This window comes from Mycetomoellerius zeteki, unplaced genomic scaffold (assembly GCF_001594055.1).
Source record: "Mycetomoellerius zeteki isolate Tzet28-1 unplaced genomic scaffold, Tzet1.0 scaffold69, whole genome shotgun sequence".
NCBI classification, from domain to species: Eukaryota; Metazoa; Arthropoda; class Insecta; order Hymenoptera; family Formicidae; genus Mycetomoellerius; species Mycetomoellerius zeteki.
The window spans coordinates 527594-548663 of NW_017257708.1; the positions used below are offsets into that span (position 1 = coordinate 527594).

Genomic DNA, 21070 nt, shown 5'->3' on the forward strand with positions numbered 1-21070 from the left:
TTATTTGTACAGTGACGATATTTAATTTAATATTCTTCTTTGTTATCGACATATTTTATTTCGGCCATTAAAATCTGTGTCGATACGTCAGCAGGAGGAACCGAAATAAAATTCGTTATATGCGTACTGTAAATTATTGATTACATAATTAGTTTTTTTATCGCACTCTCCGAGCCTCGAAAATCGCTGTGATGCGCGTCTCCTGGAAATCTGCGCGATTACGCGCAAAAATCGATTTTGATCGATTTGGAGGTCTATTTCGGTGCTCGTTGGTTCGTTCCCGACAGTTCTCGGAAAATTTCGAGCGATAGCTCATCGTCAGTCCCGTCCATTAATTTGCGAACGAAGACAACGCGTCTTTAATTTGGCGAATTGGCGGAGCTGGACCAATAGGAAATCCTTCGCCGAAGCGTCCCACGTATCCACGAATCGCCGTGAAGCGTTTTCATCCAACGGCTAGCGCGTCGCGTATCAAACGACTACGCACTATGCACCGCACATTGAGTGCGCCATATTTTCGTTCCGCGCGCTTTGTGGCTGCGATTGTGGCGAACGTGTTCTATTGCCGCGTTAAGAACTAAGAATTCGTCGAATAAGTTAAAGTGAGGAACAAGGCAGGATAAGGTTCCATTGAATATAGTGGCCGAGAGGTCGTCGGAGTCGGTCGTTAACAAATCGTGCATCATATTCTGTGTCATATTCACGCTACGTTCGCAATCGGACGAAACAGCTCTAAAAAGGTTATTAATGGCGAAGTGTGGGAGCCCGCCTGAATCCGCTGCGGGAACACGAGCAACGTATTGAGGAGCGTTGTCGAGTTTGTTTCCTGAACCGGAGCTACCGCGAGTCACCGCGACTATCGAAACGATGTCGAGTAAACCCGAGACGCCAAACATGGCCGAGCGTTGCCGAATTTGTCTGGTTGACCAAGGCTGCATGACCAATCTGCAAGACGAACGTTTGGAAGCCAAGCTCAAGGACTTGATCAACTGCACTCGCATTGATGTAAGTCCCCCTTTTTGTACTTCATTGGTTCCTTCTGTCAAATTGCATGTTTGAACGTTTATGCTTGTCTATCACAGATCAAGTATGAAGAAAATCTACCGGGGGTTGTGTGTCATGTATGCTTGTACAAGCTGAACATGTGGAGCGAGTTCAAAGAACAGTTCATACAATCCAACAAATCCCTGGAACAACTAGATATGTTGGAAGAGTCTGATAACACTGTAAGTTGATGGAATATCTCTTTAGATTTGTTCTTTTTCTATCTCAAGTTCTGAACTGGTGTGTACTGATGCAATAAGTTAGGGTGGGACAGCTATAGCATGTTTCATTCTAACATAATGAATTATTTCAGAACTAATTCAGAATTTTTTTAAAAAGGAACAGATATAGCTTCATCGGCTTTTAAGCCTGGTTTATAATATGCTCTTTGCTTCCTGTTTCTTATTTTTTTTTTTAATGATATGTTTTTATTAACAATCTTGTATTTTGTCACATATTTTTGGTCTCTTCCGAACGCAGTTTATCAACTTTTATCTTGGACGATAGAAAATGAGGAAACGGAATAAGAAGTGAAAAGCAAGAGGTAAAAATTGGAAGGCAAGAAACAGGAAGCAGAGTAAATTGTATATTAGGCTTTTGTTGCTTTAAGCGCTTTATATTTTTTATTTTCGTCTTAGATTGAAGATTCTTTGAAGGATAGCAGTTGTACAACAAAAGATGCAGAAAGGAAACGTAGAAACAGCCAGAATAATAGTATTGAGAAGGTATTTTCATATAAATTTGATAATATTGATTTTATATTTTATAACATTTTCTTTATATATATATATATATATATATATTTATACTTAACAAAATTAAAGGATCATCTGTTCTACTTTGCGAAAATAGGCAAATTTTAAAATAGGAGAACTTTGTCAAAAATCATTGTATCAAGATGTTTAAAAAACATTTTACAGCCTGAAATCTATTTTTCAGGTCGATACTTTAGGAAACGGTCTTATTGATATTTTATGGAGTTACACAAACATAAGATGTATCAAATCTCAAAATTTTTTACAAAATTTGCAAAGTTCCACGACGCAAATTGAAAATTGTACACAAATACGGTTTACAACATTCGAAAAAGTGAATCTTTACCTTTAATTTTTTATTGAGTTCTGTATGATTTGTCTCATCGAGTTATTCAACATTGGAGCAAAAAAAATCGTTTTCAATGTTGAATAACTCGGTGAAGAAAAATCGTACAGAAATGATGTATCTTCATTTATATTTGTGTAACTTCATAAAATATCAGTAGATTTGTCGCGTCGCATGCTCCAACAAGTACCAATATGCTCCTACCATATCAATATAGCTCTTACTCCAATGAATTTGATAGAGTGAGTAGGAGCTATGGTAGGAGCACGTTGGAGCATGTTGGAGCTTGCGACGCGAACAAACTAGTGAGTAGTTTTTCTAAAATAGCGATCTGAAAAGTACAGATTTCAAGCTGTAAAATGCTTTTTTAAATAGCTCTTCTATCTTAAGTTCTTCTATCTTAAAATTTGCTTATTTTTACAGGATGGAACAAATAATCCTTTAATTTTGTTGAGTAGTGTATATACAGGTGTTCCTGACCAACGATGTTCCCAATCGCCTCTCGTTAGCAGGTAGAGCGGACTGAATTGAGTTGCAGAGTCCTTTACCATTTTACAATTTTTGTAAAATTTTAGAAGATATTAATTTCTAAAGATCAACTGAATAAGTACGTATCCACGCAAATTACCATAGGTCGTGGTCGCTCTGTTCAATCCGTAGTTCAATCCGCTCTATTTGCTCACGAAAGGTGACTCCGTAGGTCGGTGTATATATACATGTAAAAATGCATGTATATATGTAATGTGTTTTATATATATATATATATATATATATGTAAACAAGTCCTTTCTTAGCAATGTAGCTTACATCGCCAAAAAGGGACTTGATTTACAAAATATAAACTTAATTACACTCGTCCATCCATACCACTATCCTATCGCTACAACACATCTCTTTCTATACAATAAATTCCTATATCTATCTAATGATCTATTCACAAAAGAGAAAGATTTCTTATTCTTACATATCACAGAAATATTACGGAATATAATCACAGCTGCATTCTGCTATCGTTCTATCTTAATTTGCTGCTGTCTAATTACATCAAATTGTGCCAACCTCCTCTGTAGTTCCCTCAGATTCTGCATTCTTTTTTCTAATCTCATTTTCCCTTTCTTCAACTTTCTTAGAAAAAACTCACATTTTTCTGAGTCCAGTTCCTCGCTCCAAAGTACTCCATATTTCCTTTTTATTCCTCCCTAATATCCTGAACCAGCTATTTATTTTCCGACACTATTCCATATAATGTTCCATGCAATCTGCACCTACTCCACAAAATATACATCTAAGGTTTGTTCGCGTCGCAAGCTCCAACATGCTCCTACCATAGCTCCTATTCACTCTATCAAGTGCATTGGAATGAGTAAGAGCTATGGTAGAAGCATATTGGAACATGTTGGAGCATGCGATGCGAACAAATCTCTACTCTCCTCACTTAGCTAGTACTTATTTCCTTTTTCCATATTTCCACACCTAAGTTTCATCAACCCCCTACACCCTCTCCTATTTCTATTTTATTCAAATTTTCCTTCCTTAGATATTTGCGGCTTCTATTTCCTATGTCAAACTTCTTGTATCTGCTTGATAAATATCTTACTCAACCTAAAATTAATTGTTCTATTTCAGAAAAAAACAAGAATAGATACGTCTTCATTGGAAATTGCTTGCGACACAAGCCAAATTATAATAGACACAATATGCATATCGGATAACGAAAGTTCATCTAAGTCGAAAAAGAATGCGCAAAATGACGAAGAGCGTGCAGAAGGTAAAATGTATTCAGGACCAATGAGAGCTAGATTGTTGCCTGCAAGACGTGGCAGAAATATCGAACGGAGGAAGGCGTCTACGAAGCGTTGGGTAGAGAGGAAGAAGGCGCTTTTGGCTGCAATAGGAGAGAATGTGTCCGATACAGATTCCATAGCTTCTGATGAAATGCAATTATCGCCCGTGCAGAAGGCTCGTGCGAAGGATAAGGAAATAGAGAGACAAAAGAAAATAGCCAAGGTGCTGAAAAATCTAGAGACGAGTCTTTCGGAGAAATATGTTCTTCGTGATAAAAACGTAGATTCCGACGCGCGTAGAACGAGAAGTACTTTGCAACACAATAACAAAAGTTTATTGAACCAAAACAATAAAAATAAGAAAAATACTGTCGCGAAAAATAGGTCCTCTATAGACAGCTCGATAGAAAACTCCCCATCTTTGTTAACAAATAATTTTACATTAAATGACGAGAAAAAATTCGAAAAGCAAAATGATGACCAAACTTTTGAACCTAGCTCGTTGAAATCCGAGCTAGTGATCGGTGACACTACGTTCTGTATAACGTCTACGTTGATTCTTGTAGACGCAAACAATGAACAAGCAGAGTGTAATAATTCAATGAAGGATTCTAAAATCTTTAGTCCTGACGAAAACAATCGGGAGAGGAATACTGATATCTTCGATGCGGTTCAATTGCGTAGAGTAAATCCCGTGATAACTACAAGCCAAAACAATAGCAAATCCAACAGTAAGTTCATTGAAAGATGTTTGAATATTGAAGTAGAAGGTAATGAATTATCGGTTTTGAAACGCGTACAATGCGAATTGGCAGATTTTGTCCAAAAGGAAATTAAACACAAGTTATTCAGCACGAACGATGACGACGCGAAAACCAATAAAACTGATAACACTCAAACAGATTCTGCTACTTTCTTCCGGGAAAAACTCGACCAGAAGTTGAAAGATATAATACAAAAAGCTATAAAGAAAAATATCGTGTCATTTGAAGGTAATACGAGCGATGCATACAGTCAGAGTTCCAAGGTTTCATCAGTGTTAGCGAAGTTGCCCAGTTATCAACCGAAGGTTATGGTAAAACGTCTAGATATAGCAAAGGAGAGTAAGCATTATAAAATTAATAACGTTCGTACGTTAAATCTGAGTTCGTCAAGAAGCAAGCTCACCAGTCCATTCATCACTCGTAATAAACGTGCGAGCATAATTCCAATAAGATACGGTGAATATGCCTCATTAGACTCCGATTCCGAAGTATCAAATGAAGAAACCATTGAAGATCCCAACGAATGGTGTCCAACACCTAAAACGACCAACTCAAAAACATCCAAGAATACACCGAGACAGATCATTATTGGCAAATCGATGGAAAAGAAACAAAATGAACAAAAGACTGATTCTGAAAAGATTGTCAAAACAGCGAATACCATAGCTGAGAATCATATATGTGGAGTATGCGGATCAACGTTTCACAGTCGTATGGAGGTCGAGATGCACGTTCGCACTCATAAATTGGCACCGGGTGCCTCCGTCGTGCAGGTTGTGCTACAAAACAATGAAATTGATCTTGTGCCACAACAGATTAAGCCACCACAGATTAAGCAGAAGCTGATGCGCTGCAAGAGATGTCACGAGATAGTCGAGGCACGTTTTGTGAAGACGCACGTATGTAAAATGTTCAAGTGTCATGTCTGCAACTCCATGTTCCGCGCGAAGAATCTTCTCTTGAAGCACTTGGAGAACCACGATACCAAGTTCAAACTAAACGTGATCGAGAACAAAAAGTTGAATAATACTGATACGTTGCAGAAAATTGTAGCGGTTGCATCCGCGTCGCCGCAGAAGGCTCAAGATCAAGCCCAGGGAACTGAAACGATAACGCAAACTGTAAACGAGAAGAATGATATCCAGTCCGATAAAATAACTAGTACAGGTGTAAAGCTGGATAGGACTGAAAATATTTTAACGAAGCCTAAAGAAACGTATACTTGTTTCGTATGTGATAAAATCTTCACAGACGAGGAAATACTGAAGGATCACTTGCAGAAGCATTGCGATGATCTAAGTGAAGGAGAACAAAACAACAGCAAGGAGCAGTATCAATGTGCTATTTGCGGCAGTACTCTGCAGTCAGATCAAGCGTTAGAAGAGCACGTTGGCAAGCATTTGTTTGACGATGAAGACGACAATCCTAATCTGATTAGCATAGATCAAGGCAATGAGAATAATAATAAATCAAACGATTTATATCAATGTGGGCAATGCTCAGAGACATTTGATTCGGAGATATTGTTAGAGATGCATATGCATGCGCATGAGGAGGAAGTCGCGATAGCAGAATGGGAGCAGCAAGGAATGAAGATTTATCAATATCAATGTATGCTTTGCGATGAATTGTTTGATACGGAAAAGGACTTAGCTGAACATTTGGACATACATAATGCAAACGCGCATGTATGTCAATTGTGTGACAAACCGTTCCGCACGTTAGAGGATCTACAAGAACACGTTGCAACTCATTGATGTACTCGACAATGTTTTATATGAAGATATTAATAAAAATTACAAAATATCTTTGATATAATAATGAGCAGAGAGTTGCGTTCGGAAAGTATACTATAAGAGCTATTACGTCATTACATGTCTTTATCATTTGTTAGACATAAAACAAGAATAGAATAACGCATTATTCTGATAGCTCCGCGCTCTCCGAACGTAGCTAATATTGTAATGTTCTGTTACGAATGTATGCTGCCATAGTTGCTGAAATCTATCAGTAACAACATGGATATATAAATTTTCTGTACGAAATGTACAAATTAGCTGTACATTTAACTATATAATTTTGTCAATTTGAAATTTTGCTGATTTACGTGCATAAATGATTTATATACAAATATAATGTAATTTATAAAACAATATCCTGCTTGTACACGTTAAAAAGTTTAAACTTTTGAAACTTTAATTTATAAGAAATAATATTTGGCATATATATATATATATATGTGTGTATGTGTGTGTGTATGTATATGTATATATGTATATATATATACACACGCGCGCGCGCGTGTGTGTGTGTGTCTATACACACATTAGAATAAAAGAGGAGAAAATAAACATATATATGAAGCAAGGTTGGTAAAGACCAATATATATTTTTTTTGTAAGAATAAAACATTGTTTCTTCTTGAATATGTTTTTAGTGCTTCCAATATGCAGTACTATAAAAAAATATATTTAAAACATTAAAAACATCAACTAAACAGGCTTTAAATTGTTTAAAACATGTTTTTTACCAACCCTGATGTGAAGACAACAGCTTTTACATAAGACACTCGTATCACTTTGTTGATACGTAATATATAAACGTATATACAATTATTTTTATGTTTAAAGTCCTTATGAATAATCATATATATTAATGTAAATGTAAATATGACATAAAACATAAGTTGCTAATGTAAATTATGAAATGAGCCCCAGCTGAATAATATAAATGAATTCTAAGTACAGAGATGTATATGCTGGATGGAATTTTTTCATGAATTTACTGGGACTTTCTTCGTTTGCAATGCTAATTTTAAAATGTTCATTTTTTTCTCCCAAGAATTTTTCAAAACACTTCATTTATAAATATCACATTGCTGAAAGAACAGTTTATTTTCAATAAATGTTCATTATTTAAAATGCGTGTATACAATGATAATATGTGTACTTGATATTTTTACTGAAACCTTGTTAAATATAAATAGTAGCGTTAAATATAAGATTCAAGTGCATAATTAAGTATAATGTTACAATAAATTTTATTAAGATATTATATTAATTATATAGGATATTGTGTTTCTTTAATTAGTGCCTATTAGTTATTAGCGATAAATTTGCAAGATAATCCGAGATAAAATTTAAGTATAAATAATTTACAGTTCAAAACATAATCTACAGTCAAAAAAATATGTTAACAAAAGGATTTTTAAGTTTTTCCTGCTACAGCATGTAAAACAATAGTCTATTATTTTTTAATTTTGGCGAGTTGTGTAATGTCAATATATATTTCACGTAGAACTTCGATCTTATTTTCAGTTTAAGTATAGGTAATTGTACTTGTATCTTTTAAGATATTTTTGTTCTCAGTTTCGTCTGTATATTTAAAACAATAATTCATAAATATAATATGATAAATCGATAAAATGTTTTTTATGTAGAAGTCATTTATTAAACATACATAATAAACTTTATACACAAGCTACAATTTATATATACTTAACAACTTTGTGTTTGGAACTGTGAACACACTTTACAAAAGATAATTTGGAGGATTAATTAAATGAATAATTTAAAAAAAAATCAGACTGAATTTATAATTTTTACTATATATTCTATACGATTATTTACATAAATACTGTGTACATAGACACGACGTATTTGCAATGAATACTTTGTTTTTTCAATACCTATATTAATCATAAATCAAGTATCCCTATGACTTTGCAGCTAACGGATTAGATAACTTGGAAGATGTATTTTACGAAAAGAGTTTTCTTGAAAATAAAAACGTTAGCTATATGTTAATTTTTACATGATTCATGCTAACTCTATAATCGCATACATTTAGTTTCAGAAAAACTTATTTCATTCAATACATATGCATGATATTTGGTAGGTATGTATTATATTAATTAAAGTAACGGTTAATGCGAGACATTTTCATCATTTTCGATGTTTACTATAATTAATTCCGAAATATATGAGGATCTTTCTTTCAAATGAAAATAAACAAATAAAATTTTCTTCCAAAAACGATTCTCATACCGGATTTATACAAGTTTATATGTATATGTGTATGTCTATATACGATATACTTTAGATGAAAATATTTTTCTTTTATAGCATATTGATAATTGATATTTATTTCATCAAATTATTATCTCGACTATAAGATTTAATCAATAAATAAAACAATTATTAATTTGTAGGTCCCGAATTTCTTTTATATGAAATTTATGCTCATTCAAAGTTATGTACTGTTTTTTTACGTTCATCTCAAATATATTGTAACACTTCAAATTCATTAAATGACAATTAATAGTTTAACGTATTGCTAGGCTCTTACATCTATTATGTACAATGACACCATTTATATAGACATTAGTTTTTAATAGTACTTCTTTAATAACAATAAATTAAATAGAACTCTCATCGCACATTTCAATCGAAAGATTCTTTTTGTTACAACAATGAATCATAAAACGTACAATATTCCAATATTCTAAACTTGCTATACACGTGACATGCGCGTGTAATCCATATTTATCTATAGAGTCTAACTAATGAAGGATTTTTACTAACCTAGCTATCTAAAAACAAATTTCATTCTGAGTGAGGGGATATATCTTCATGTGGTAAACCGTTCCATTTTAATCCCGCTAGCCGCGAAGGAAAGATCTTGAAATGGAATCGCCACTCGCCATTTATACAATTTGTAAATGCTGACAATCAGTTTGCGTTTCATCTAGAGGTATCGAATTCAGAGACTTCTGTAACTCATTTCTTCATTCAATTCATTCATCATAAGCCACATAATTCTACAGGGCGCCGCGAAACTGACGTCCCGCGAAATTTCTACTCGCGCAAACAATAGCGAAGAGAAATGAAACGCAATCTTATTCTTCGCGGAGATTACATATTTAAGTAACTAACTTGTGGATTTGGCTTTGCATTAGTTAATCTATTGCGACACCAAGCCTACATAATTCGCCGGATAAAGGCCTACTCTGCCATCCTTCCTTCCTTTACACCACCCCTGCTCATCTTCATCTTCCAGTTTCTCGAATACGTCTCCTGAAAAAAAAATTCAGTGGAATTCAAATTAATATTATTCGATTGTCGCTCAAGTTATATTAAGGATGTATCATACGTATTTTTTTTTTAAACAAATGAAAGAATGACGGATTTTTCTACATATTATATTTTTTAAAGTAATACAAAAGTTTAACGACAATTTAAAACCTGGATAAAAAATTATCTCAATAAAAGACAGACATATTTAAAAAAAAATAATTAAGATAAAATAAGAATTTTCATTTAAACAATAAATTTGCATGTTAAATATAAATATTAATCTTATTGAACTGTTTCATACATATACATATATATACGAGGGGGGACCCAAAAAAAACGGGAATTTCGTCATAACTTCTTTATTTCTCAATATTTTAACACCAAATTTTGATCACCTTCAAAGTATTCGCCATTGACCACAACGCACTTCTCCAAACGATTCTTCCATTGTTCAAAACAGTTTTTAAATTCACTCATCGGGATGTCCTTTAAGCCTTCCAGCGATTTTTGTTTCACCTCCTCCACAGTGGCAGATTCGATTGCAGAGGTGTTGTGCACGCGGAGTTCGTTCCCCCGGGTCAAACTGCCAACCAGAAGCTCTACTTGGAGGTTTTTGTTCCCCAGACTCAAAAGGAATATGAAAGGAAAGCGTTTTGCCACTGTGGAGGAGGTGAAACAAAAATCGCTGGAAGGCTTAAAGGACATCCCGATGAGTGAATTTAAAAACTGTTTTGAACAATGGAAGAATCGTTTGGAGAAGTGCGTTGTGGTCAATGGCGAATACTTTGAAGGTGATCAAAATTTGGTGTTAAAATATTGAGAAATAAAGAAGTTATGACGAAATTCCCGTTTTTTTTGGGTCCCCCCTCGTATATATATATAAAACATTCATTTTTACACGGAAAATATCAATTTTCAATTTCAATTACTTTTTGCAGAGACTATACACCTCATACAGACTTAATTATATGAACGAGTTCGAATTATATCGTCGAATTATATCACTCCTTTATTAAACGTAACAAGTAATTTAGTCGAGCCGCTCAAGGATTGAGCGTCTGAAATTTTGCAAAGGACCACGCCTTTTCTGATTTGATACCTTGTTTGAAACTGAGCTCGTCCGCTTCAGCACCTTCGTAATCGTACAAAGCACGTACGGGAACACCAGGTTCTCCATTGTCGACCAGTGGTTCACCTCCGTCCTCGTCCCATTCCTCCTCTTCAAATGGGTTCGATTCTTGCTTGGCGTTGGTACCATTACTGTAATCATCAAGTATTAATAAAATTATATCAATACAAATATCAATTTATTTTTTGCGAGAATCTTACAACTTACGTAATAGTCGTAGTCCTGTTGACGCTGTCGGTCTCATTCTTCTCTGAAGATTGCTTGCTGGAACTTATGGTATCCGTTTTGCTATCTCCGTGATTGCTGTCCGCTGATATCACCCGTGCGGCAGGCTTCGATTTTGATTTGTTATTGACTGGTGGATATTCCTGTTTGAACGGGAGGGAAGAAGCATCTTAGATACGTTTCGATGAAATCTGCGTAAGTGCGTACCGCGATACCGGATGCACGAATTTCTCGATGAAAACGCCATGCGTGCAACCAAGTATATAATGATACGAGTCGTTCGCTGCGAATATTTTGCGCTTCAAATGAGCATGCCGACGATGCATGTGCGATTGAAGCTATCACTATCTCGCTGCATCTATCTTCTCAATAATCTTGCATGCCTCAAGAAGATTTATTTTCTTGAGGCTTACTTCGACCACGATAAGACTCGATAAAATAAAGTCTATGTATTTTTTTTATGGAGAAGATAGCATCCGGATTCCCATTGTGATAAATGTACCAATTTGAAAAAATGCGTATTTACAAAGCAATTAGATTCGAGATTACGCTTCTTTAAATAGACAATCGTGACAATGGATGATACCTCTCGACAGATTAATTAATGAATAGTTAAAATAATGCCATTTTAATTCTATATCACCGATCATTGTTATTGCGTTATTAACGAGACATATTTTAAACAAGATGTTCTTGTGCAAGAATAATAATTCAGCTGTCGACTATGTACAAATAGTTTTATGCTGTACCATGCAAGAAATTAACATACAGAATCGCCCGCAACCGTCATGTTTCCTTCGAAACTTGTTTTTCTTTCGTAACAATTCGCGTTCAATGTCTATATAAATATTTAATTACCATTAAATAGTCACCTCGACTACTACACGTTAAAAGTCTATTGTAAAATACAGTTTACAAATACTCAAAATTAAGAAGTTTTTAACTGGAATAAATTACGACAGTTTTGGTGCACACTCTGTTGTTATTTTTCCAGTCACAAAATTAACTCTGTATTAGTTCCGTCATTTGGTTTTCCATGTGACTGTCATTGTAATTTTTAAACAACATTTTTGAACATGCAGATGTTGCAAGTGATTTTTAACAATTGGTTGCAGGCATATGTGACTTAAGCTAAATTTAACGATTTATACACGTATATCTCTTAATAATATTATAATTATCCATACCATATACCATGAGCAGGGTAATAAGCATCTTGTAAGAAACCGATTTACAAACTTTCGAGGCTCAGAACTTTTCTAAGCTTGGCTAGCTAAGAACAATTTGTAAGACGCAACTATTTTCGTTAGATATCGATATTATTTTATCTCTGTACGATTTTTCTTCCATCTTATGACAATATTATGAACTCATTCGAAAGAGGTATGTCAGAAAAAAGAAATCAAGAATATAATCTTTCTCCGATTTGATTTTTTATTCTTTACTCTCTCGGATGTCTCTCAGACCTTTGCCGCGCTACCTCTTCAGTTTGTAAATTCATTTCTGCTGTACCTGCCACAGGAGGCTGTCCGTGTTCACCTTTAGGCACAGATTCGTGCGATTACGTGCGAGCACAAGAGCGGAGCGGATTACGGTTAATTCGGTTAAGAGCTAGAAGCTGAGAAAGGAAACCCATCCTGGATGACCTCGCGGCCAGCTGGGACATCCGTTAAAAGCTGTCGCGTGCCAGCCTAACCGGTGCCGGCGATCTTTCTCTTTCTTCCCTTGACCAATTCGATCGAGACGAACCGGCTCGTCGGCATAGGTATATAAGTAAGGCGGGTGGGTCTTGGATGCGCGCGAATTGTGTGGAAAACAGTTAAAGTGAGATTGGCGCGTCTTGTGTGTAACGTGTAAACAAAACTTTACATGCAGATCCTCGCCGACCGGGCGTTGATTGATGAGAGTGATGGAGCCTGCCGGGAGCGCCTCCTTCGACTTCGAGCCCTTCGTGATCTCGCGGAACTCCTCTGTGTATTCCTGCATAATAGCAACGTCCCAAAACAATCACATGCATGCACTCTCTCTCTTTCTCTCTTTCTCTTTTCTTCTTGTTTTATACTTCCTTCTCAAATATTAAGAGTACGATATCATGATGTGGAAGCTCTTTCGATATTATTTAAATATTATAAGTACTTTTGAATTGAAAGAAAGGACCAGGCGAGAGAGGCGACGGTGGGGCTGGGTGTTACTCTCGCAACGAATTTAACCCTTGATAGACTATACATTTCACGAAGGATATAACATCATTTGGATGAGCGACGATAGTACGATTGCGATAACAAATAATACAGTTTTTGCGCAAGGTTTTCCATATAAATTAGTTAAAGGAGAACTTTTCATAAAGGGGATCGGCAACGCTTGCAACCCGTAATCAGTATAAAAAAAACAATCAATGAACTCATGTTATGTACAGCGATCGTGCGAATTTTAATGCTGTTTTTTCAGAAAAGTAAAAAATTGGAAAATATCGCGCTTCCAAACGATATATAGGCACGTTCGAGAGATTACGGGTTAAGAAGCTTTGAAAACTGAAAAAGGCAAAATATTGTTGTTAAGCAGGGTATTTTTTCAGAGGCGAATGTACAGAAGAAAGCGTAATTCTTATTTTAATATAACAACTACGGAAAAGATTGATGACAACAACGACGAATGGGAGGGTTAAAAACGCTGATGAAGAGTATTCCCGATTTTTCAGAGCTCCTTATTTTAACGTAACAAAAAATAATATATAATAATTATCGTTTATTCTTGTAAAAATCAATATTACTTAATTTTGGACGTAATTTATTTTTCAATGAAGATTTATCTCTTATCCTTTTAATATTTTTGAGAAATCAGAACATTCAGAACGAATATCATTATGTTCCCCGTCAAATCGAGTACTGGGAACAAAAAAAGTGTGCAAAGGCGCACAAAACATCCAACAAGTAATGATAAAATTATTGTAAAAGAGGGGGAGGACAGCTATATAGAAAGTAATATTCAGTCCACGCTACAGCTAGTTGTTGTCTAATAACAGATTTTCAACCACGAGCAGGGCTTTTACATGCGACAATAGAGCTTTTGTAGAGCTGTTTTTAGCGACAAGCGTAAGCGACTTACTTCGAACTGCGGCCAATTCATAGCCATATTGACGCCGTGGTTATTGGACCACCACTTGAGGTCTTTCTCGTGATCGGCGTTATTTATCGTGTGATAGAATTCTTCGTATATCTGTGGAAGCCTGAAAACAGTAATATACAATCTATAGTAACAGTTAATGATGATATGTGGAAATTTTATATTCATCAAACGTGAAATAGGAAGAGATGTGACTTCAATTTCAGTTTTATTTGAATTGTCTGGCAAAAAATTGTCGAGGCAAAATCAAGAGAATTAATTGAGCGATGAAATGAAAGTCTCTAATCAATGTTGATTATGATAGACGATCATGTCGCATTCATGAGCAGAGAGAAGCGTATCGATTTTTGTAGAGAACATACATCTTCTGAATTTGCGATTACGTAACATTGCACAATACGGTTGCGCAGTACTGGGAAGGAACTTACACTGGATCTTGCGATATGTTCAGACATTTGTGAATACCGAAGAGGACATCTTTGAAGAACTGTAATCGCTGCGCTTCCATCTCCTGGCACTTCTCAAACACTTGCGTCATATCTTCCATGTACTTTGGATTGTATTGATTGATTTCTTGAAGCGATGCTTCGTACTTCTCCTTCGCCTTTTGCACCTCCTCCTTCGTTTTTTGCACTCGGTCCTGCATTTTCTTCACCTGTCAAAAAAGACGAGAAAATACTTAGAAACCTTACAGGGAGCGTTCCTCTTTAGCACCGAGTTGAAGGTAAAGGTCGGCGTTGATGAGATGTAGTCTAAGAGTTTTAGATCTTTGAAGAAAGAATACTTCATATGTGTGCAATTCTCTAAATGTTACATACTTATGTTGATTAAAGCAATAACTTAATAGGCCCAATTCTTTATCTTCAATCTCGTCTAGCTCATCGCCAAAAAGCCAAAAATGCTTTTTAGCGATGTTCAGCCGTGGATGCCACATTGAGAAAGGAGACAAGAAATATATATGACAATTTCCGTACGTCAAAATGTGCGAAGAAGTATATAATCTGGCTACTCTTGCTACAACAAACTACATATTAATTAATTTACATATATATACGTTTATTTCGCCATGCAACTACAGGTACATAATATACAAAATAATGGCCATTCTATCGCACGATTTAGCTTGCATCTCCAAAATTTTAGTATTTTCAAATTGAAATTAGAATTTATTGTTTTAATCTTTTTGAATTAAAACTAGAATCTATTGATATCTAATATAAAAAGGATAATATAAAAAGATTCGTTTTATTAAAGTGCAATATAAAAATTTTATAAATGAGCATTCGACGCGAAATTTAACAAAATTTTATCCTCGGATCTTTATGGGAAATTTTGCAATGGAACTTACGCGAATTTCATGGAACTTAAAATGATCCAGTAACACCGTAATCTCGCTGCTTTACATAATTCCATAATTACAGCGTTCACTTTCCGACCGCATCGCGGTGAAGACAAGGTTGAGGTCGTTCGAGTGAAATTTATGTCATTATTCGATTTTACAAGAAAGAAAAATGTCGAACGTGTGCTGCTCGAGCATTGTGTGCGAGTCGCGAGCGAGTGCTCTTAGAATTTAGCGCAAGGAGATTTACGTAGACCAGCTCATGAATTATCCATATTCCACGCACGTGCGCCGCATTTCTTCGTCTTCGTGCCGACTCTGGCGTTTACTAAATTACGGTAATACACGTCCAACTGTGGGTTCTTATAATTGCGAATAAGGGTTAATCAATCAAGCGACGGTACAGAAATTATACCCGTTGTCAGTCATTCTCTACGTAGCAACCCTTTAAATATACAGGCATTCCGAATAATTATTAAGTAGCAATCCGATATAAATAAGCCAGGCATGCTGCATCTAGAGATGGATCGAGATCAGGAGTTGACAAGATATAGATACACAGAGATCGTAAAAGAATATTTGAATAAGTCTACGTTTATTCCGATTTCGATCCATTCGACTAATCTACTCGAGCAAGATACTTCTTGTGCGAAAAGGCATTAAATTTTGCTTACCAGCAGAGCCTTCTGTAATAAGGAAAAAAGAAGACATAAATTTTTTAAACATGCTACATGCAATATCATATACATACAAACTGAACGTCGCCTATTTTATTATTCCTAAGGTTTTTTGGTATTCTGAGGCTCCATGCACCACATCCACAATCTGTCATCTAAAAACGTCGTTAGCCGTCTTTCAGAGATGTCTGTCTTCGCATATCGGGATCGTTGTTGTGCCGATTATTGAGTCGTGTGCTCGCAAATTCTGCCAATGATCCCGATTAACACTCTCGGAAACACCGAGAAACACGATTTTTTTTTTTAATTAAAAAATTTCCTTCATTTTGTAGATTTGTATTACAATTTCTCCTCCGTGACTTTAACGGCAATTAGAACAATATAGCGAATATAGCGAAACTCAGATGGAAAGCTGCAATACAGTTTTTTCTTTCGCGTTACAGACTCGCGTCCCGTCACTCTTGGGTATCATTCGTATAATTACTACCGTACAAGAAGCGGAATGAACGTACGTGTGTATCGTTCGGTTTGTACTGCGATCGTTACAAAGTATCCTTTCCGTTCCGAATAAGAGAGACGTTGGGCAAGAAACACACAGACGTGCAAGAGGAACTCCGCGTCCAGAAGCGAACGAGAGTCGCGTATCGTTAGCTTACCGCGAAACGTCAAGCAAGAAAAGAGTAGCGGCGCATGCAAGAATTCTTAAGAATAAGGTGTAACGTACGTTTTCAGAGCCTCGGGCCATCTGTAAATAATACTTGCTAGAGAACAACTGTATCTACCGTATATAGAGCCGCATTTGAGATCGAGATGCGCGACTAAATGTTTATACAATATAAGGTATGTTAATAATATATGTTGCGCTCGTTTACAATCCAGTTGTCTCGTCGACTCGAAAAGAATATCAATAATAACGCGAAGGGATATTGTGAAATCAAGTCACTTAACTTGCAAATTTTAATCGCATATTCTACATAGCGATGTTAATCAAAATAATTAATTTATAACGTGCGTGTTCGCTAGTTATCAGTTATGGAATAGAACACTAATTTAATTTGTCATCAGTTGCAATATTTTACATGGAAATAAACGATTTTGATGAAGTACAAATTTAGCTAAATACAGATTTGAAAATAATTTTGTTGAACTATCGAAATAATTATATGAACTAAGCTAATTACTAGACTTTCAAAACTTTTAGTGATATTGTTCATCATGCTTGAATTTTCTACATAATTATTTAAATAGTTCTACCAAATTATTTTCAAATCTATATCTATAGATCTAAATTTTTAGATATTTCAACAAAATTCATGTACGCATTACGTATGTTCTATTTATATTTTTATCTGAACTCCAACGTAGTTATAAATAATATATAAAAATATTTAACAATAAATAAATCTAGAAATTTTTCGTGTTCTGTATCATAAGAATGTTATTACATTATTGTAAGTACATTATTTCGTTAGAGAGAAATCCATGCGATTTGCGCGATTGTATCCACGACGCGGCTCAATTACAATCCGCTAGTCTTTTTCAAAGTGAACGTAATGACGAAGTGATTTCTATAGTAATATGTGATATGTTGCGCAGATCAGTTAATAGTATGTTATAAGTGACAAGTGATGTAACGTGTCCGGTAGGATACAATGGAAATGTAACGACATTCACCTGATCTGGCGAGAGAGAACTGTCCGCCGAGGCGTTCCTTTCCATGTTTGCCGCGGTCCGCTCGGTTTTACAGCTGTTGTGATACTCTGCTTTCGTCTTCTCAACCTTCTGCAAAAGTTTCGCCCATGGCTTCTGCGCCTTCTTAAACGAGTCTTCCATTTCCTTGCGCTCCTTCAGGGTCATCATCGACTGCAATCACGGAACCAAACCCGTGCGACATCAGCTACTATCACAGAAACTCATTTAGAGTAAATCATTAGCTGACAAACATTAGAAAACTACTTTAATAAGTATCTAACAATCGATAACTCAAAATAAACAAGTATTGATATTTTCGGTCATTGAATGAGATCTTATGCCTAATAATTTCTATAAATTTTAAACATTTCACCACTTTGTGCAACCACGTGCCGATTACTATTCGGTCTTGAAAGATAGTGTTATGCCAAAGCTGAAAATGTAATGTCATATTATTAAATTCATAATCAAATTAATATGTAACTGATGCCTGTTCAGCTTATAAATCTAGAAGGAATTTATAGAAAATTAGAAAATTAAATTTCATATTTTCAAATTAGTGGAAAATAAATTAGGATCATTCGAAACTTATTGCGCTGTTTATTATTTTCTCATTCGAAAATATGTCGAGAGAAATGGAAACGGTCTAGCGATCTTGTCGTCCATCCTTTCACGAGAAAAATTTAGAAAAGACTATGCCTAGTTTGGGTTCCGGCTGAACAGCGTTGAGACCTAGCTAGGATTGTAGAGCATCAAAAAAGGATTAAAAAGTTCCACATGTACAACTTTGTAAAATGAGTCCCTTGAGTGCTACAGCATTCATCAAAGTTCGCTATTATGACCATGTATTGTGTACCATGTAAGACTGGTTTTATTCGATTTCTCGAATCATCTAGTATCTGGAATATGTCCAATCTTGACGAAGACAACTAAAACCTTTTTTGGATCCCAAATGAATAGTTATAAGTGATATATATTAATCGATGAAGAGGGGAGAGAGACACTCAAAGTACGAAACAAAAGGTTTTAATTGCCTAATTGAAATATGGCCAATATATGTTCTAGGAGCACTCAGGAAACCTCTCCTATAAAGTTAGGCTTATGGAATTTTTTATTCTCTTTTGATAAAATTAAAAGACATGCTTAAAATTTTAAGCATGTTTCAAAGCATTGTTCATCCGGGACCCAAATTCCCCTATAAAACTGGGCATAGTCCTTTCATGACATAACTTCGGAATCCAAATTTAAAGAATTCATCGATCTCAACGTATAATACCACCCTTTTACCTTGTGATACGTATCCTTCTGCCACGTTTTGACTTGTTGAACGATGTCGTTACAGAGGTTCTCTTTAACCCTGAGGTGAAGATCGCAGAGCCTATCGGATTCCACCAGGACGCCCTTCCACGCCGCCTCGGTTGTACCGTACTCAGGTCCCTTCTCAATCTTATCATTCCAATTCTTCGACCAGTTTTTGAGCGCCTTGGCATAGTTCTTCTCGATCTCCGCCCTTTCCTGAACCAGAGCTATCAAACTGTCGCAGAGCTTGTGGCCGTCTTCGATCCTCCTCGTTGTCCGCTTGTAGTTACCCGGCTCCCAGAAGGAGTCTGACGTCGCTATCAGCATGTTGTCGTCGCTGTGATGTGACATCTTAGCCTAAGTCGAGAAATCCCCTTCACCTGGAAATAAAAGTGGAACGGAAGATTAGAAAGATAGCAAAGTTATTCAATAAGTGGAGAAAAGAAATTTTATAATGCGTCACACAAAATTTTATGATACAGCATAAGTGGTATTTAATTTAGGCTCCTTTATATTATCGTGTACTAATAGCTCTTGAGTTTACATATGCGAGGTAAAAAAATCTCTCGTAAATTATGGTCATTACTGTTTCTATATGGAACTGTCGTAAGATAAACACTATTATATAGGATTCATTTAATGAAGAATACAATAGATACTTAATAAGAGAAAGACAAAGTCTCTTTTCTCTTTAAAGAGAAAAGTTATTCAAAGATGAATACATTATTAAAAAAACAATAAAAAAAAGAATTCAATTAATAGAATACGAAATTATGTTATTACTAGTTGTGCGAAGTATCATCTAATATTTGAGCATCTATTCATGTTATTCGGTTTGTAAGAAATATTTATTTAATGATATTTCTCATAAGATCAGAGAAACGTATGAAAACACTACAAATGTATTCATGCAGAATTAAATTAATTAAAAAACTTTAATTTACAATTAATCGGTTTCTACACAGCAATTAAATAATAGTATATTACCAGAATATATATTTTTAGAACATAGATTTTTTTTGCTGATCCAAGATATTTTAAGATAAATTTATGGAAGTCTTCACGATTCCTTATTCTACATATTTTTGTTAAATATAGCGCCATCTTTCTGTTTTATATTCTGAAAAGTTGTAAATTCCTTAGATTATAAGCGAGGAATTCACGAGCTGCAAACGGACGTGTGTAACCATCCCTATGTAGGAATGTTGAATATTTGCTAGAGCAAGCGTGGTAGTTATTGGATTACGCATCGATTTGGATCATCGATTGGCCCAATTTGCGAAGCCATCACAAATCTGCTTCGACGACATTCGTATGCGCTGACACGTCGTGATATGTTTACGTATTTTGTGGATTTTTCGTTCTGTGTATAATGTAGGAATAACACTAAGGCCAGGGTTGGCAAACGTTTCTTTTCAGTTAATTTATCGTTACTTTTTATAGTAAACAATTTGATGACGATGTTGCAATTTTTTATGACGGTAACGCTAACTAACTAAACGCTGAGGTTGTATCTCTCTAAATCTGAATCAGTTGATAATCACTGATATCAGTGCCAAGTATGCTACTGGTAATCAGTGAATGAGATCCCTAACCTAGCTGATCTTTATTATGTAATCTAACCAACCTTGTTTTAATGCGCAAATTCAATGAATATGGTATTGAAAGATTGAAATTAACATGCAGATATCAGTATTTTAGTTATATAATGTGTGCTCAAACATTCTTCTTTTTTTAATTGAACTTTACTGATTATCAGTGCCAAGTATGCCACTGGGTAATTAGTGACTATCCACTGATTCAGATTTAGAAAGTACT

At 35.3% G+C, this 21070-nt stretch overlaps 2 protein-coding genes across 5 annotated transcripts in view; one reads left to right on the plus strand and one right to left on the minus strand.

Annotated features, from left to right (window-relative positions):
- Positions 1-382: 382 nt before the first annotated feature.
- Positions 383-6738, plus strand: LOC108729016 (zinc finger Y-chromosomal protein 1). Its single transcript, XM_018457917.1, has 4 exons — positions 383-1005; positions 1083-1226; positions 1683-1769; positions 3772-6738. Exons 1-4 carry the CDS (start codon positions 868-870, stop codon positions 6448-6450), a joined length of 3048 nt encoding a protein of 1015 aa, XP_018313419.1. The 5' UTR covers positions 383-867; the 3' UTR covers positions 6451-6738.
- Positions 6739-9095: 2357 nt separating this feature from the next.
- Positions 9096-21070, minus strand: part of Synd (protein kinase C and casein kinase substrate in neurons protein Synd) — a 60672-nt gene continuing 48697 nt past the window's right edge. For 2 of the 4 annotated variants that reach the window (XM_018457908.1, XM_018457909.1), the window contains exons 2-10: positions 19241-19632; positions 17936-18124; positions 16986-17006; positions 14674-14900; positions 14228-14348; positions 12992-13102; positions 11105-11265; positions 10868-11028; positions 9096-9768 (exon numbers count right to left, since the gene is read on the minus strand). In XM_018457908.1, the coding sequence (XP_018313410.1) occupies positions 9656-9768; positions 10868-11028; positions 11105-11265; positions 12992-13102; positions 14228-14348; positions 14674-14900; positions 16986-17006; positions 17936-18124; positions 19241-19603 (1467 nt within the window). In that variant the 5' untranslated portion in view covers positions 19604-19632 and the 3' untranslated portion in view covers positions 9096-9655. The remainder of the gene's footprint in view (positions 9769-10867; positions 11029-11104; positions 11266-12991; positions 13103-14227; positions 14349-14673; positions 14901-16985; positions 17007-17935; positions 18125-19240; positions 19633-21070) is intronic. The other 2 variants (XM_018457910.1, XM_018457911.1) reach the window with 2 other exon arrangements.